The 16,919-nt window shown below is 41.8% G+C and overlaps 1 protein-coding gene across 3 annotated transcripts in view; it reads right to left on the bottom strand.

Annotated features, from left to right (window-relative positions):
* Positions 1-16,919, bottom strand: part of rps6ka2 (ribosomal protein S6 kinase, polypeptide 2) — a 52,025-nt gene that overhangs the window by 21,196 nt on the left and 13,910 nt on the right. For all 3 annotated transcript variants that reach the window (XM_090217252.1, XM_036960427.2, XM_090217253.1), the window contains 4 exons: positions 8,046-8,162; positions 7,843-7,924; positions 6,911-6,991; positions 5,861-5,940 (listed from right to left, as the gene is read on the bottom strand). In XM_090217252.1, coding sequence (XP_090073378.1) covers positions 5,861-5,940; positions 6,911-6,991; positions 7,843-7,924; positions 8,046-8,162 — 360 coding nt within the window. The remainder of the gene's footprint in view (positions 1-5,860; positions 5,941-6,910; positions 6,992-7,842; positions 7,925-8,045; positions 8,163-16,919) is intronic.

The following is a 16,919-nucleotide window of genomic DNA, read 5'->3' as shown; positions in this document are numbered from 1 at the left end:
AGCCAAGAACTTGAGAGAAACCAACATCTTCCTATACGAGGACTTCTTTGAAGCTGTGCGCCAGAGCCGGAAATAACTTATCCAAGCTATAAAAGCTGCCAGAGAGCGTTGGGACATTGCTTACATCTGCTACAACATGCAAAGCACATTGTCCCAAAAGCCTGGGAGGAGTGAGAGAGCCAAGCTTCAGGTTCAGTTGTTTCAGCCCAACATCACACACACCAACTGACACTCATAAGTAAATGTTCTCTCCATATTATCTATGATAAGCTACCCAGGATAGGGCTAAGAATTTTAAATATATGTAACCTTAGAAATAAGGTTTATGAAATCAATAACTTGCTAACATCTGATAACATTCATATACAGTGCATTCGGAAAGTATTCAGACCCCTTCCCTTTTCCCACATTTTGTTACGCTCCAGGCGTATTTTAAAATGTATTAAAAATTAAAACATATTAAATATTTACATAAGTATTCAGACCCTTTACTGTGATACTCGAAATTGAGCTCAGGTGCATCCTGTTTCCATTGATCATCCTTGAGATGTTTTTACAACTTGATAGGAGTCAACCTGTGGTAAATTCAATTGATTGGGCATGATTTGGAAAGGCACAAACCTGTCTATATGAGGTCCCACAGTTGACCGTGCATGTCAGAGCAAAAACCAAGCCATGAGCTTGAAGGAATTGTCCGTAGATCTCCGAGACAGGATTGTTTTGAGGCAGAGATCTGGGAAAGGGTACCAAAAAGTTTGGAACCACCAAGACTTTTCTTAGAGCTTGCCTCCCAGCCAAATTGAGCAATCAGGGGAAAAGGGCCATGGTCAGGGAAAAATCATGATGGTCACTCTGACAGAGCTCCAGAGTTCCTCTGTGGAGATGGGAGAAACTTCCAGAAGGACAACCATCTCTGCAGCACTCTACCAATCAGGCCTTTATGGTAGTGGCCAGATGGAAGCCACTCCTCAATAAAAGGCACGACAGCCCTCTTGGAGTTTGCCAAAGGGCACGTAAAGGACTCTCAGACCATGAGAAACAAGATTCTCTGGACTGATGAAACCAAGATTGAACTCTTTGGCCTGAATGCCAAGCGTCACGTCTGGAGGAAATCTGGCACCATCCCTCCGTTGAAGCATGGTGGTGGCAGCATCATGCTTTGGGGATGTTTTTCAGCGGCATGTACTGGTAGACTAGTTGGGATTGAGGGAAAGATTAATGGAACAAAGTACAGAGAGATCCTTGATGAAAACCTGCTCCAGAGCGCTCAGGACCTCAGACTGGAGGCGAAGGTTCACCTTCCAACAGGACAACGACCCTAAACTCACAGCCAAGACAATGCTGGAGTGGCTTTTTAATTTGACCTTTATTTAACCAGGTAGGCTAGTTGAGTTGCAACTGCGACCTGGCCAAGATAAAGCGTAGCAATTCGACACAAACAACAACACAGAGTTACACATGAAATAAACAAAACATACAGTCAATAATACAGTAGAACAAAATAAAACAAAAAGTCTATATACAGTGAGTGCAAATGAGGTAAGTTAAGGAAATAAATAGGCCATGGTGGCGAAGTAATTACAATATAGCAATTAAACACTGGAATGGTAGATCGGCAGAAGATGAATGTGCAGGTAGAGATACTGGGGTGCAAAGGAGCAAAATAAATACATTAATACCAGTATGGGGATGGGGTAGGTAGACAGATGAGCTGTTTACAGATAGGCTAAGTACAGGTGCAGTGATCTGTAAACCGCTCTGACAGCTGGTGCTTAAAGCTAGTGTGGGAGATGTGAGTCTCCAGCTTCAGAGAGTTTTTCAATTCGTTCCAGTCATGGGCAGCAGAGAACTGGAAGGAAAGACGACCAAAGGAGGAATTGGTTTTGGGGGTGACCAGTGAGATATACCTGCTGGAGCGAGTGCTACGAGTGGGTGCTGCTATGGTGACCAGTGAGCTGAGATAAGGCGGGTTCTCCTAGCAGAGACTTGTAGATAACCTGTAGCCAGTGGGTTTGGCGACGAGTATGAAGCGAGGGCCAACCAACGAGAGCGTACAGGTCGCAATGGTGGGTAGTGTATGGGGCTTTGGTGAAAAACGGATGGCACTGTGATAGACTGCATCCAGTTTGTTGAGTAGAGTGTTGGAGGCTATTTTATAGATGACATCACCGAAGTCGAGGATCGTTAGGATGGTCAGTTTTACGAGGGTATGTTTGGCAGCATGAGTGAAGGATGCTTTGTTGCGATATAGGAAGCCGATTCTAGATTTAATTTTGGATTTAAGCATCTTCATGTGAGTCTGGAAGGAGAGTTTACAGTCTAACCAGACATCCAGGTATTTGTAGTTGTCCACGTATTCTAAGTCAGAGCCGTCCAGAGTAGTGATGCTGAACGGGCGAGCAAGTGCGGGCAGCGATCGATTGAAAAGCATGCATTTAGTTTTACTTGCATTTAAGAGCAGTTGGAGGCCACGGAAGGAGAGTTGTATGGCATTGAAGCTCGTCTGGAGGTTAGTTAACACAGTGTCCAAGGCGGGGCCAGAAGTATACAGAATGGTGTCGTCTGCGTAGAGGTGGATCAGAGAATCACCAGCAGCAAGAGCAACATCATTGATGTATACAGAAAAGAGAGTCAGCCCGAGAATTGAACCCTGTGGCACACCCATAGAGACTGTCAGAGGTCCAGACAACAGGCCCTCCGATTTGACACACTGAACTCTATCAGAGAAGTAGTTGGTAAACCAGGTGAGGCAATCATTTGAGAAACCAAGGCTGTCGAGTCTGCCAATAAGAATGTTGTGATTGACAGAGTCGAAAGCCTTGGCCAGGTCGTTGAATATGGCTGCACAGTAATGTCTCTTATGATGTTGTTTAGAACCTTGAGCGTGGCTGAGGTGCACCCATGACCAGCTCTGAAACCAGATTGCATAGCAGAGAAGGTATGGTGGGATTCGAAATGGTCAGTAATCTGTTTGTTAACTTGGCTTTCGAAGACCTTAGAAAGACAGGGTAGGATAGATATAGGTCTGTAGCAGTTTGGGTCTAGAGTGTCACCCCTTTTGAAGAGGGGGATGACCGTGGCAGCTTTCCAATCTTTGGGAATCTCAGACGATATGAAAGAGAGGTTGAACAGGCTAGTAATAGGGGTTGCAACAATTTTGGCAGATAATTTTAGAAAGAGAGGGTCCAGATTGTCTAGCCCGGCTGATTTGTAGGGGTCCAGATTTTGCAGCTCTTTCAGAACATCGGCTGTCTGGATTTGGGTAAAGGAGAAATGGTGGGGGCTTTGCCGGGTTGCTGTGGAGGGTGCCGGGCAGTTGACCGGGGTAGGGGTAGCCATGTGGAAAGCATGGCCAGCCGTAGAGAAATGCTTTTTGAAATTCTCAATTATAGTGGATTTATCAGTGGTTACAGTGTTTCCTAGCCTCAGAGCAGTGGGCAGCTGGGAGGAGGTGCTCTTATTCTCCATGGACTTTACAGTGTCCTATAACTTTTTTGAGTTAGTACTACAGCATGCACATTTCTGTTTGAAAAAGCTTGCCTTAGCTTTTCTAACTGCCTGTGTATATTTGTTCCTAACTTCCCTGAAAAGTTGCATATCACGGGGGCTATTCGATGCTAATGCAGAACGCCACAGGATGTTTTTGTGCTGGTCAAGGGCAGACAGGTATTGCGTGAACCAAGGACTATATCTATTCCTAGTTCTACATTTTTTGAGAGGGGCATGCTTATTTAAGATGGTGAGGAAGGCACTTTTAAAGAACAGCCAGGCATCATCTACTGACGGGATGAGGTCAATGTCATTCCAGGTTACCCCGGCCAGGTCGATTAGAAAGGCCTGCTCGCAGAAGTGTTTCAGGGAGCGTTTGACAGTGATGAGGGACTTTGAGACAAGTCTCTGAATGTCCTTGAGTGGCCCAGCCAGAGCCCGCCTTGAACCCAATTGAACATCTCTGGAGAGACGCTCCCCATCCAACCTGACAGAGCTTGAGAGTATCTGTACAGAAGAATGGGAGAAACTCCCCATATACAGGTGTGTCAAGCTTGTAGCATCATACCCAAGAAGACTCGAGGTAATCGCTGCCAAAGGTGCTTCAACAAAGTACTGAGTAAAGGGTCTGAATACTTATGTAATTGTGATATTTCAGTTTTATTGTTTACATTTTTAGCAAACATTTCTAAAAACCTGTTTTTGCTTTGTCATTATGGGGTGTAAATTGATGAGGGGGAAAAACAATTTAATACATTTTAGAACAAGGCTGGAACGTAACAAAATGTAGAAAAAGTCAAGGGGTCTGAATACCTTCCGAATGCACTGTATATGATACATGCATCTTAGTTCATCATGGAGTAAACTAGCATGTTAAATATGATCATTGTTCGTTACAAACACAAACTATTGCAATCCACATAGCTTGGCGTATTGCCAATTAATGAGTTTTAAAAAAGTATGGTGTGATGAAACAATCTGCAGTTGTTAGCTGAATGTCCCAAAGGAACTCTGAGTCAATGGTTTCATCAATTGAGTCGTTATCTATAATTTCTTCATAATAGCAGTATTACAATACAGGCTATTGAAGGGGTGGGGAATAATTTTGACTCGAGGGCCACATTGGGATTTCGAAAGGGGGCCACCGTTTTTTGGGGAACGATTTTCTTGCCAAAATAATTTTGCAGGCCAGATAAAGGGCAGTTATTTCTACATAATTTCTATCTAGTTTTAGATGTTCAAATGTGACCCGGAGTGTTATATAACCCAAAATAATCATCCCCCCCCCCAACCCTGGGTTAGTTACTTGGATTCAGGAGTAATTAATCAATGGAAAGAAGGATATATTGTAATCTGACTGATGAGGTCTGGGCTGTTCATTGACAGTGAGCACTTAAATGTTTGCATCGAAAGCCCATGCTAGACATACCACACAAGCCATTATGTCTGTGGTTTGAAAGAAACCTGTGCTGGTAATTGGAAGTGAGTACTTGAAAGAGCTACACTTTATTACTGAAGTAGCCTACTTATTTCAACTCACTATGAATGCATGGACATTCAGAGATGCTGAAGTACAAGATTAAAGACAAACCAATTAGGAATGAACATTTGCAATATAGGGACCTATTCCTGATGGGGTCTGGTCAATGGCAGGGTGTTTATACATATCGATTGAATCAGTGGGGAGGACGGACCTATTTTTAGTCACAGAATGAGTCCTGAAGCTTTGTAACGCGCACCTGTGATGAATGAAAGTCCTACTTGGCTCAAGCTCTGAAATCACTTCACAGGAAAGAGAGCTATGGTGGTGGCAGAGAGGCAGTTATAGATTGGTCATTGTGCTGCACAGTGATGGGCCCCAAAGTGGCATGATGAATCAGTGTACTACTAAGAAGTGTCAAAGATCCATTAATAGCTCGGCATTGAACATACAATTGGTCATCAAAACAGATTTTCATGAGGACAGAATACCATTCATCTACAGCTCTTTTGGAATGTGCTTGTTTGTTGCTGTTGTCAATAAAGGCAAACAAATCTAAAGAGATAGTTCAAGGGTCATGACATAAAAATAACACATTGGAAGGGTTTTTACTTGGGAGGGTTTTTACTCTATAAGCCAAATTACCAATTGCTGTTGAGTTGACCAATAAAAAAAAAAGTAACAGCACGCAAATTGAGAATGCCTCGAAATATACTGTACCTATTCAATCAAAAAGGGACATCTGTACCAATAAAACAAATGATTGGAAATAAAAGTATACATTTTTTAAACTTATGCATGTGGTGATTGAATGTATGTATTAATAAAACAGTGAATGAGCAGTAAGCCATCACAGTGATGGCCATCACAGTGAGTAACATGATGACTGACCTCTTTAGAAAGCCGTGTGAAGAGGTCTCCCCCTCTGAGGAAGTCTAGAATCAGATACAGCTTCCCCTCCGTCTGAAAGGCTGGGCCATAAAAACAACATAAATGGTCACGCAAAATACATATTCTCCTTCGCTCATGACATGCAATAAAATGAAAACACTCCAAAGTGCAAGAGGCGTCACTACAGTTCATGGTTCGATTCCAGGCTGTATCACATCTGGCCATGATTGGGAGTCCCATAGGGCGGCGCACAATTGGCCCAGTGTCGTCCGGGTTTGACCGGGGTAGGCCATCATTGTAAATAAGAATTTGTTCTTAAATGACTTGCCTAGTTAAATAAAGGTTAAATAAATAAAATGTAAAAAATGACAATGAGGCTCAGAGACGATTTGGCAGTTTTAAAGCCAATTTCATGCAATTCTACACATTTAGCTATCATATGCTATCTGGGGGGCCCACAACCAGGGGGCCCACAACCCAAAATAAATCAATTTGGTTGGGTACCACCTGGAGTTCGGGGGGCCCCGGGGCATGTGCCCTATGTGCCCGTTCAGTAATCCGGCTCTCCTTAAAAGGTACATGTCAAGGCAAATCTTTTTTTCCTGGTATAATTTTGATATTATGGTCTTCTCGTGTATTCCTATCATCTGCTTTGTTGAGTGCATCCGTTTGCCTGGGGCTGCTGTGGCAATACTCAGAGCATGCTAATAAATAAGGAGGTAAGGTGCTTTGAGACGGAGTGATGGCTTACACTGTCTGAAGGGCTCCAGACGTCACTGAAATGTTTAGAGGGACGTGCCAAGCCTTATAAAACGCTTGGAGAGTTATTCAATGCAAGAACCTACTCCATTTGATATCACAATGTGTTTCTGCCTGCTGCCTAATGGCAGAACCATTCCAACAACTGATGGCTAAAGACAATCTTGTCACATAATTATTTGGCTGTCTTAACAAGAGGGTTTTCATGTCTCAATGTTTGTTGTATGTATGTGTGCCAGTCAGAACATGGTTACATGGATGAGAAAGACGGCACTTGGGAAATACGCTCACCATAATGGAGTTTGACTATGAAGGGGTGGTTGACTTCAGCCAGAATGTCTCTCTCCATTTTGGACCGCACCCGATCCCGAACTGAAAAACAGACAAAGCTTATCAAAATGGTGGTAATGAATTGAGATACTTGTAGAATTGAACAGATGTGGACAAAAGCTATACATATACAATCCATTAGAGTTGGGCCGGTATCCGATGATACTGTATAAAATACCTCAGGTATGAATTTCTATACTGTCAAAACTGTTGATACTATGAAAATCTGTAAACCACTCAACCATGCATATGGAACTTCTCCCTCACTAGTCAGCCACTTACCTAATCAGTGCATTGGGAATGTCATCGCATAATCGAGACAGAGTGAGCTAATGCAATGACTTGCTGCATTATGCTCATCTATCTGCATTACCTAAGCCTTCTCCCTATGTCACCTGAGAAATGGAGGTCAGCTACTTCATTATCAATAATAATCAAAATCATAATCCCCTCAAGCACCTGTGCTGCAATGCAGAATATTATGCCAGCTTCCTCTTGCAATGGCTCTCTGCTTTGCAGAGGACATTCCTGCAGCTGTGCCTGTATTATGTAAGCAAGGAGAACATCATCTCCATTTCCTGAGACAGGGCCAAAAGGCTGCATTTCATTATCCAGCGCAGATTTTTTTTTAATGTAAAGCGTTTGACTGAGATTTGTTGAGTACAGGAAACGTAAGATGTTTTTGACTGAGATTTGATGAGTATAGGAAACGTGAGATGTTTAAAAAAAATATATTAATATATATTTTATTACTTATGCCGGAAAACCAGTTTGGCTGGATAGGGAATTAAATCATACCCATATCATGTCTGTTTACTGTAATAATATTGCGCTCTTAGTGAGATTGGTCCGATGAAAAACATACCACTCTTCGAAAGTATCAGAATAAGTACCTTTTAGCGTTGCTTTCCTTAACACTTTCATGGCATAAAGCTGTCCTCTGTCAGAGCCTTTGATTTTTCTCACCAGGAACACCTATGGAGGAGACTAATATCAGATTGAACAGTAGAGGAAATGTGACGAATGCATAGTACATACACAGTAGGTGTAACATAGACGCGAACACCTTAATTCAGGTAGCTAGCTATATGTTTACCTTTCCATAGGAGCCTTGGCCTAGCACTTTCAGCAGCTCAAACTGGGAGGGGTCTGCCTTTTCAAAGCCCTCTTTGGTGTGCTGGCTGATGTCGATCTCTTTCAGGATGCCATCGTCCTGCAGGGAAACAGATGGCCCTCATATCAAATCAATCACGTGATTATAGGAATACCAAGAACACCCATGTCGTTCCAGAGACACAGGGAGAGCCAGAGAGGGGGATTTAGTCAGATGTCCAACCTAGAGAAGTCAAATTTGATCAGTGCAAACGGAGACTACTCAACATAATCATGAATTGAGATGTTACAGCTAGTATCATGAGTATACAAGTATCAGAGGAAACTCAGCATTATTACATCGAAGGATAGAACATGCACATTGCTATTACACTTTTTGCCCTTAGTATCCTCAATCTCCACACATATCCATGTTAACTGGTGACAATAGGAGGATTTGAAACAGATGTTGTAGGCTAACAGTCAGAGTGTGACCTTGGCTACAGAACCAGTCAGTAGTCTATCCTGTTCCCCTCTTATCAGGGGAGATTAGTGTGGCCATGTTTTGCTGTGGGGCTATGTGGCTGCCAAACGGGAGATCTTAAAAGGGAACACTCCGGCTATTAATGCTGTCTTCATGACGTGCCTCTGAAATATGCCGACCAGGCATGTGAGAGTCCTGCCCTGACCGTCGCTGATTGATGCAGAATCTGCCATGCTGACACAGCAGAGAGCATGGTTAAACCTGTTTATCTCCCTCAATGCATGCAAGTACAACAAACAGTTACATAACCCTTTGCATACAATATATCATTGGGATGAAATAAAAAGGATGCTTTTCAAATCCATATGCTGATTTGTCCCTTATGGTTTACATTAACCTATAACTTCTCTTTCACTATATCATGTTGAACACAGCATTGAATAGGAAGAAAATCATGTATCATGTAGCTGAAGAATCAATGGGTTAAGGATTGCCTCTGTAGGGGCTCTAGAAAATAAAGGCAAATAAATCAAACAATGGGATTACAAATGCTCTGTAGCTATCCAAGGTGTCAGTCCCATGGGCTTTTTATATTTCCAAACCTCTAACACTGCAACAGTCCGCTGTCTAAAAGTGAACAAAGAAATGAGTCACGATGCCTTGTACAAACAGTGATACTCCACAGTAACCGGTACACCATCCATTAATATTAAACTGTGCAAAAAAATAAACATCCCTTTTTCAGGACTTGGTCTTTCAAAGATAATTCGTAAAAATCCAAATGACTTCACAGAACTTCATTGTAAAGTGTTTAAACACTGTTTCCCATGCGTGTTCAATGAACCATAAACAATTAATGAGCATGCACCTGTGGAACGGTCGTTAAGACACTAACAGCTTACAGACGGTAGGCAATTAAGGTCACAATTATGAAAACTTAGGACACTAAAGAGGCCTTTCTACGGACTCTGAAAAACACCAAAAGAAAGATGCCCAGCGTCCCTGCTCATCTGTGTGAACGTGTCTTAGGCATGCTGCAAGGAGGCATGAGGACTGCAGATGTGGCCAGGGCAATAAATTGAAAAGTCCGTATGGTGAGACGCCTAAGACAGCGCTACAGGGAGACAGGATGGACAGCTGATCGCAGTGGCAGACCACGTGTAACATCACCTTCACAGGATCGGTACATCCGAACATCACACCTGCGGTTCAGGTACAGGATGGCAGCAACAACTGCCCGAGTTACACCAGGAACGCACAATCCCTCCATCAGTGTTCACACTGTCCGCAATAGGCTGAGAGAGACTGGACTGAGGGCTTATAGACCTGTTGTAGGGCAGGTCCTCACCAGACATCACAGGCAACAACGTAGCCTATGGGCACAAACCAGACAGGAATGGACCAGACAGGACTGGCAAAAAGTGTTCTTCACTGACGAGTCGAGGTTCTCTCTCACCAGGGGTGATGGTCGGATTCACGTTTATCGTCGCAGGAATGAGCATTACACCGTGGCCTGTACTCTGGAGCAGGATCGATTTGGAGGTGGAGGGTCCGTCATGGTCTGGGGCGGTGTGTCACAGCATCATCGGACTGAGCTTGTTGTCATTGCAGGCAATCTCACTGCTGTGCGTTACAGGGAAGACATCCTCCTCCCTCATGTGGTACCCTTCCTGCAAGCTCCTCCTGACATGACCCTCCAGCATGACAATGCCACCAGCCATACTGCCCTCTCTGTGCGTGATTTCCTGCAAGACAGGCATGTCAGTGTTCTGCCATGGCCAGCGAAGAGCCCGGATCTCAATCCCATTGAGCACATCTGGGACCTGTTGGATCGGCGGGTGAGGGCTAGGTCCAATAGGTTTACTATTCCAAATGTCCGGGAACTTACAGGTGCCTTGGTGGAAGAGTGGGGTAACATCTCACAGCAAGAACTGGAAAATATGGTGCAGTCCATGATGAGGAGATGCACTGCAGTACTTAATGCAGCTGGTGGCCACACCAAATACTGACTGTTACTTTTGATTTTGTTCAGGGACACATTATTCCATTTCTGTTAGTCACATGTCTGTGGAACTTGTTCAGTTTATGTCTCAGTTGTTGAATCTTGTTATGTTCATACAAATATTTACACATGTTAAGTTTGCTGAAAATAAACAAGGTTGACGGTGAGGACTTTCTTTTTTTGCTGAGTTTAGTTAAAGCATCAGTTTTGTTTTCCAAACGAGGCCTTTTTTTAAAAAATAGAATAATTGGAAGAAAACTATACCATTTTAGATTACAGAAAATTGCTTTATTATGCTAAAGATCAAACTAATGTTAAGTCTGTGGGGAATAAATAAAAAAAATAAAAAAACATTACTACTACACATCAGAAAGAAAGCAAGAATGGATTTAGCTCAGTTCCACTTAACAGCCTTTCACATTATTCTAAAATACTGGAATGGAAAATAAAACATTTACCTGTGGAGGGAGTCTACTTGGTAGTACTAGTAGATTTTCACAGTACCCAATCAGTCTGTTGTTAAATCAGTCTTTTTAAAAAGACACCAGTGCAGATTATCTTATTGAATCAAAATAATAAACAACCCTTGTCCAACTATTACTCTTTACTAATAAACATGGATGACAGAGGACATGCATAGTGTATTCTGAACACCAAGATTTGTTATCTGGGTCAACAGCTGTTGTGTATTTCAAGATAATCTCTTTGATTGAAAAAGTCAACTTGACAAAATGTCTCAGTCGGTTGGAAAATGGTGCTTGCAATACAATAATTTGGGGTATGATTCCTGCATGGGCCATTCAGCTATTTGACCATGACTTCATGTTTATGCATCCCAATGGTAGCTTGGTAGTTATACTGTCAACTCTGATAGCAGCTATACCAGTATACTATTCCAAACCATCATCATCATGAATTCCGTGCATGCCGTTTGTAAAGGCTGATCATTCTGTGCATGCTGTTTGTAAAGGCTAATGACCTACAGTATACTGTACTTTCCAAGTCAAAGTAGGAATTGAGTTAAATGTTACCACAGCAGTTCATCTCTCCCCTTAATAATCTCAGTATCATGGCATAAAGCAGTCAAACAGGGATTTAGATAAACAATAACACAAACATACAAATGGTCTAATTGACTGCCATCTGTCTGATGAGTCTACCTGACTTAGTACCAGATTCTCCCTCAAGAAAACTACCCTTCATTTCATGGTCTTGGGTAAACTATACCTAACTACCACAAGGGTTTGTCTTCATCCAAATAAAGTATTAATGACAACAACAATATAATGAAAATCACTTTGCGATGCAAAACAGCATCATTGTCTTGTGAGATTAATGATACAGACAGAATAACTCAAGAGGCAATCATGGAGTAAAATACCACATCGTCACAAGCGCTCAGATATCTAAATCCATCAGGTATTGTTTTGAAAATGGTTTCCATATATGTATTTGTATGCATTATATTAATCATGCTTAGCATGCCTCAGTGTATTGCAGATGTGCAATATTAAATCCCCTACGTCTAGCGTGCAATTCTAAATCCCCTACGTCTAGCGTGCAATACTAAATCCCCTACGTCTAGCGTGCAATACTAAATCCCCTACGTCTAGCGTGCAATACTAAATCCCCTACGTCTAGCGTGCAATACTAAATCCCCTACGTCTAGCGTGCAATACTAAATCCCCTACGTCTAGCGTGCAATACTAAATCCCCTACGTCTAGCGTGCAATACTAAATCCCCTACGTCTAGCGTGCAATACTAAATCCCCTACGTCTAGCGTGCAGTATTAAATTCCCTACGTCTAGCATGTAATATTAAATCCCCTATGTCCAGTGTGTGATGTGAATGTCTGTTTCCTGGTGAAGGGATTGGGGTGTGGTACATGATGACTACATATTATCTCAGAGAGGCTGGTCTGTCTGAACATCTTGCAATGAGACACTCAGGAAGGATTACAAAAGAGACGTCAAAGTGAATGTGATTTCTACTGATAACTGCACACAGCATTCTGTAAGACAAACAGTCACAAGCAGTGACATGTCTATAACTCCCCAGCAATGTTCATACAAACAGTACCATTCACTAACACTTTGAGCCCAACAAGTCTGAAAACATTTGCACCGAATACAACAGTGAAATGCTTACATGACAAGCCCTTAACCAACAATGCAGTTAAGAAACAATTGTGTGAAGATAGATATTATTATTTATTTTTTTAAATAGAAAAATAAAAAATTATTAAAAGAGCAACAATAAAATAACAGTAACAAGGCTATATACAGGACGGTACTGGTACACAGAGTCAACGTGTGGGGGCACAGGTTAGTCGAGGTAATTGAGGTGCATGCTATACAGAGAAATATGTTGTGAGTGGGGTAACAGCCTCAATTTGTCGGGGCATGGCCTCTACAAGGTGTCGAAAGCGTTCCACAGGGATGCTGGCCCATGTTAAATCCAATGCTTCCCACAGTTGTGTCAAGTTGGCTGGATGTCCTATGGGTGGTGGACCATTCTTGATATACATGAGAAACTGTTGAGTGTTAAAAACCCAGCAGCGTTGGGTGCGCCTGGCCGGTGCGCCTGGAACCTACTACCATACCCCGTTCAAAGACACTTAAATATTTTGTCTTGCCCATTCACAATCCATGTCTCAATTGTTTCAAGGCTTAAAACCTCAAAAAAGGATCACCTAAAAATGTTCACCTAAAATGACATACCCAAATCTAACTGCCTGTAGATCAGGACCTGAAACAAGGATATCCAAATTATTGATACCATTTGAAAGGAAAAGTGTAGAAGTCAATTCCTACATTTGAAAATAAAAAATGATTTTATCAAACAAAACTGTTACATTTTGTGTCTGGGATCCCCAGGATGACAAATCAGAGCAAGATTACTGAATGTAAGTAGATTATTTACCTTCAGAGGTGAATATATCAAAACAGTTGCTGTGATAAAAGTTTGCTGTGCACTCTCCTCAAACAATAGGATGGTCTTTTTTCACTGTAATAGCTACTGTAAAATTGGACAGTGCAGTTAGATTAACAAGAATCTAAGCATTCTGCACATATAAAATGCATATGTCCTGGAAAGATGGCTGTTACTTAAAACGTCATTCTAGTCACAGAGCACGTTAGCAACAACCGTCCAGGTATAGGGACACCGATCCCGTAGAGGTTAAAAATCCTTTGTTAGCCTGTCTCCTCCCCTTCATGTACACTAAAGTGAAGTGGATTTAACAAGTGACATCAATAAGGGATCATGGCTTTCACCTGGATTCACCTGGTCAGTCTGTCATGGAAAGAGCAGATGTTCTTAATGTTTTGTAGACAGTGTAGTATATCGTTTTGTATCGTACAGAGTTCCACACATAGTAATTTAATATGATATCTGTGGTTCCACCACTTTAGAAGGCATTCCAACTATGCGGGAATACCTTGTGCCTTTAACCATCGCACAGTATTCAGTACCATGGATAGCGTTGCGATCAATTTGACATTTTGAATGGACAAAAGACTAATCGTCGAATCAGCACCACAGCTGCTGAACAGTGCCATGCCCAGGTAGCTTTGCAATGTGGCGAAGAAAAAGGTGAAGATTGCAATCACCTGGTTGGGTTTGACATGTTCGTCTACTGTTCCAATTCCCATTCCCCCCAAAACGTACAATTGTAAAACTAGGCCTAGAGAATACGTTTCAGATCTTGGTTTCATGCTTAAATATTTCAGTCCAAATCTAATAAAGAATTAATAATTTGAAAGGGTCAATCTGCAGTTCAAACAATAAAGCACTCATCCGGCCACCGTTGTGGGTAAACAGCTTACTGATGGGGCTGGAGAAATGTAACCTCTCTCAAATTCATAGACTGGGATATAAATGCAAGGACTGACCATCCATTTGATCAATACGATAATTTTAACCATGTTTTGAAGCTATACAATGTTTGTTTACAAACAATGGAGTAAAACAAGTTTATATTTTGGGTTCTGATTGGGTTAAACTGTTAAACTAAGCTCAATAAGCAAAAAAAGTTGTATTCTTCAAGAATCAATATACAGTGCCTTGCGAAAGTATTCGGCCCCCTTGAACTTTGCGACCTTTTGCCACATTTCAGGCTTCAAACATAAAGATATAAAACTGTATTTTTTTGTGAAGAATCAACAACAAGTGGGACACAATCATGAAGTGGAACGACATTTATTGGATATTTCAAACTTTTTTAACAAATCAAAAACTGAAAAATTGGGTGTGCAAAATTATTCAGCCCCTTTAGTGAGGATCTCTGAATGATCCAATGTTGACCTAAATGACTAATGATGATAAATACAATCCACCTGTGTGTAATCAAGTCTCCGTATAAATGCACCTGCACTGTGATAGTCTCAGAGGTCCGTCAAAAGCGCAGAGAGCATCATGAAGAACAAGGAACACACCAGGCAGGTCCGAGATACTGTTGTGAAGAAGTTTAAAGCTGGATTTGGATACAAAAAGATTTCCCAAGCTTTAAACATCCCAAGGAGCACTGTGCAAGCGATAATATTGAAATGGAAGGAGTATCAGACCACTGCAAATCTACCAAGACCTGGCCGTCCCTCTAAACTTTCAGCTCATACAAGGAGAAGACTGATCAGAGATGCAGCCAAGAGGCCCATGATCACTCTGGATGAACTGCAGAGATCTACAGCTGGGAGACTCTGTCCATAGGACAACAATCAGTCGTATATTGCACAAATCTGGCCTTTATGGAAGAGTGGCAAGAAGAAAGCCATTTCTTAAAGATATCCATAAAAAGTGTTGTTTAAAGTTTGCCACAAGCCACCTGGGAGACACACCAAACATGTGGAAGAAGGTGCTCTGGTCAGATGAAACCAAAATTGAACTTTTTGGCAACAATGCAAAACGTTATGTTTGGCGTAAAAGAAACACAGCTCATCACCATGAACACACCATCCCCACTGTCAAACATGGTGGTGGCAGCATCATGGTTTGGGCCTGCTTTTCTTCAGCAGGGACAGGGAAGATGGTTAAAATTGATGGGAAGATAGATGGAGCCAAATACAGGACCATTCTGGAAGAAAACCTGATGGAGTCTGCAAAAGACCTGAGACTGGGATGGAGATTTGTCTTCCAACAAGACAATGATCCAAAACATAAAGCAAAATCTACAATGGAATGGTTCAAAAATAAACATATCCAGGTGTTAGAATGGCCAAGTCAAAGTCCAGACCTGAATCCAATCGAGAATCTGTGGAAAGAACTGAAAACTGCTGTTCACAAATGCTCTCCATCCAACCTCACTGAGCTCGAGCTGTTTTGCAAGGAGGAATGGGAAAAAATTTCAGTCTCTCGATGTGCAAAACTGCTAGAGACATACCCCAAGCGACTTACAGCTGTAATCGCAGCAAAAGGTGGCGCTACAAAGTATTAACTTAAGGTTGCTGAATAATTTTGCACGCCCAATTTTTCAGTTTTTGATTTGTTAAAAGTTTTAAATATCCAATAAATGTCGTTCCACTTCATGATTGTGTCCCACTTGTTGTTGATTCTTCACAAAAAAATACAGTTTTATATCTTTATGTTTGAAGCCTGAAATGTGGCAAAAGGTCAAAGTTCAAGGGGGCCGAATACTTTCGCAAGGCACTGTAAGTAGCCTACATAAAAATAAATTAGCAATCACAGATTGCCACGTAAAAAAAATATGGATTCTTACAAATGATTCATCTCTTAAAATATAATAGTCCCTAATAAACAAGTGAGCAGGTAGGCCTAGCTACACCAAATCCAGCCCGCATTAGGCTTATTTTAGGCTATTCTTAATCATGTGCACCTTAATTTGGGAGAACAGACTCGTGGTAATGGCTGTAGCGGAATTGTATCAAATACATCAAACATGGTTTCCATGTGCTTGATTCCAGTCCATTCGCTCCGTTAAGCCATTATGAGCCATCCTTCCCTCAGCAGCCTCCAATGCATCTCAGTAACAGTTGCAATAAGACCAAGTACCGAATACATTTAGGGCAGGGGTCCCCAATTACAGTGCCAGCCATAGTGAAGACATCAAAACTATGAAATAACACATATGGAATCATGTAGTAAGCAAAAAAGTGTTAAACATATTTTATATTTGAGATTCATCAAAGTAGTCACCCTTTGCCTTGATGACAGATTTGCACTCTTGGAATTCTCTCAACCAGTTTCATGAGGAATGCTTTTCCAACAGTCCAAGGTCCCACATATGCTGAACACTTGTTGGCTGATTTTCCTTCACTCTGCAGTCCAACTCCATCCAAAACCATGTCAATTGGGTTGAGGTTGGGTGACTGTGGAGGCCAGGTCATCTGATGCAGCACCATCACTCTCCTTCTTGGTCAAATAGCCCTTACACAGC

The sequence above is a fragment of the Oncorhynchus mykiss genome, chromosome 23, assembly GCF_057628025.1.
Source record: "Oncorhynchus mykiss isolate SJ-2025 chromosome 23, ASM5762802v1, whole genome shotgun sequence".
NCBI classification, from domain to species: domain Eukaryota; kingdom Metazoa; phylum Chordata; class Actinopteri; order Salmoniformes; family Salmonidae; genus Oncorhynchus; species Oncorhynchus mykiss.
The sequence above is the reverse complement of the archived record's forward strand: the minus strand, read 5'-3'. Positions and strand labels throughout refer to the sequence as shown.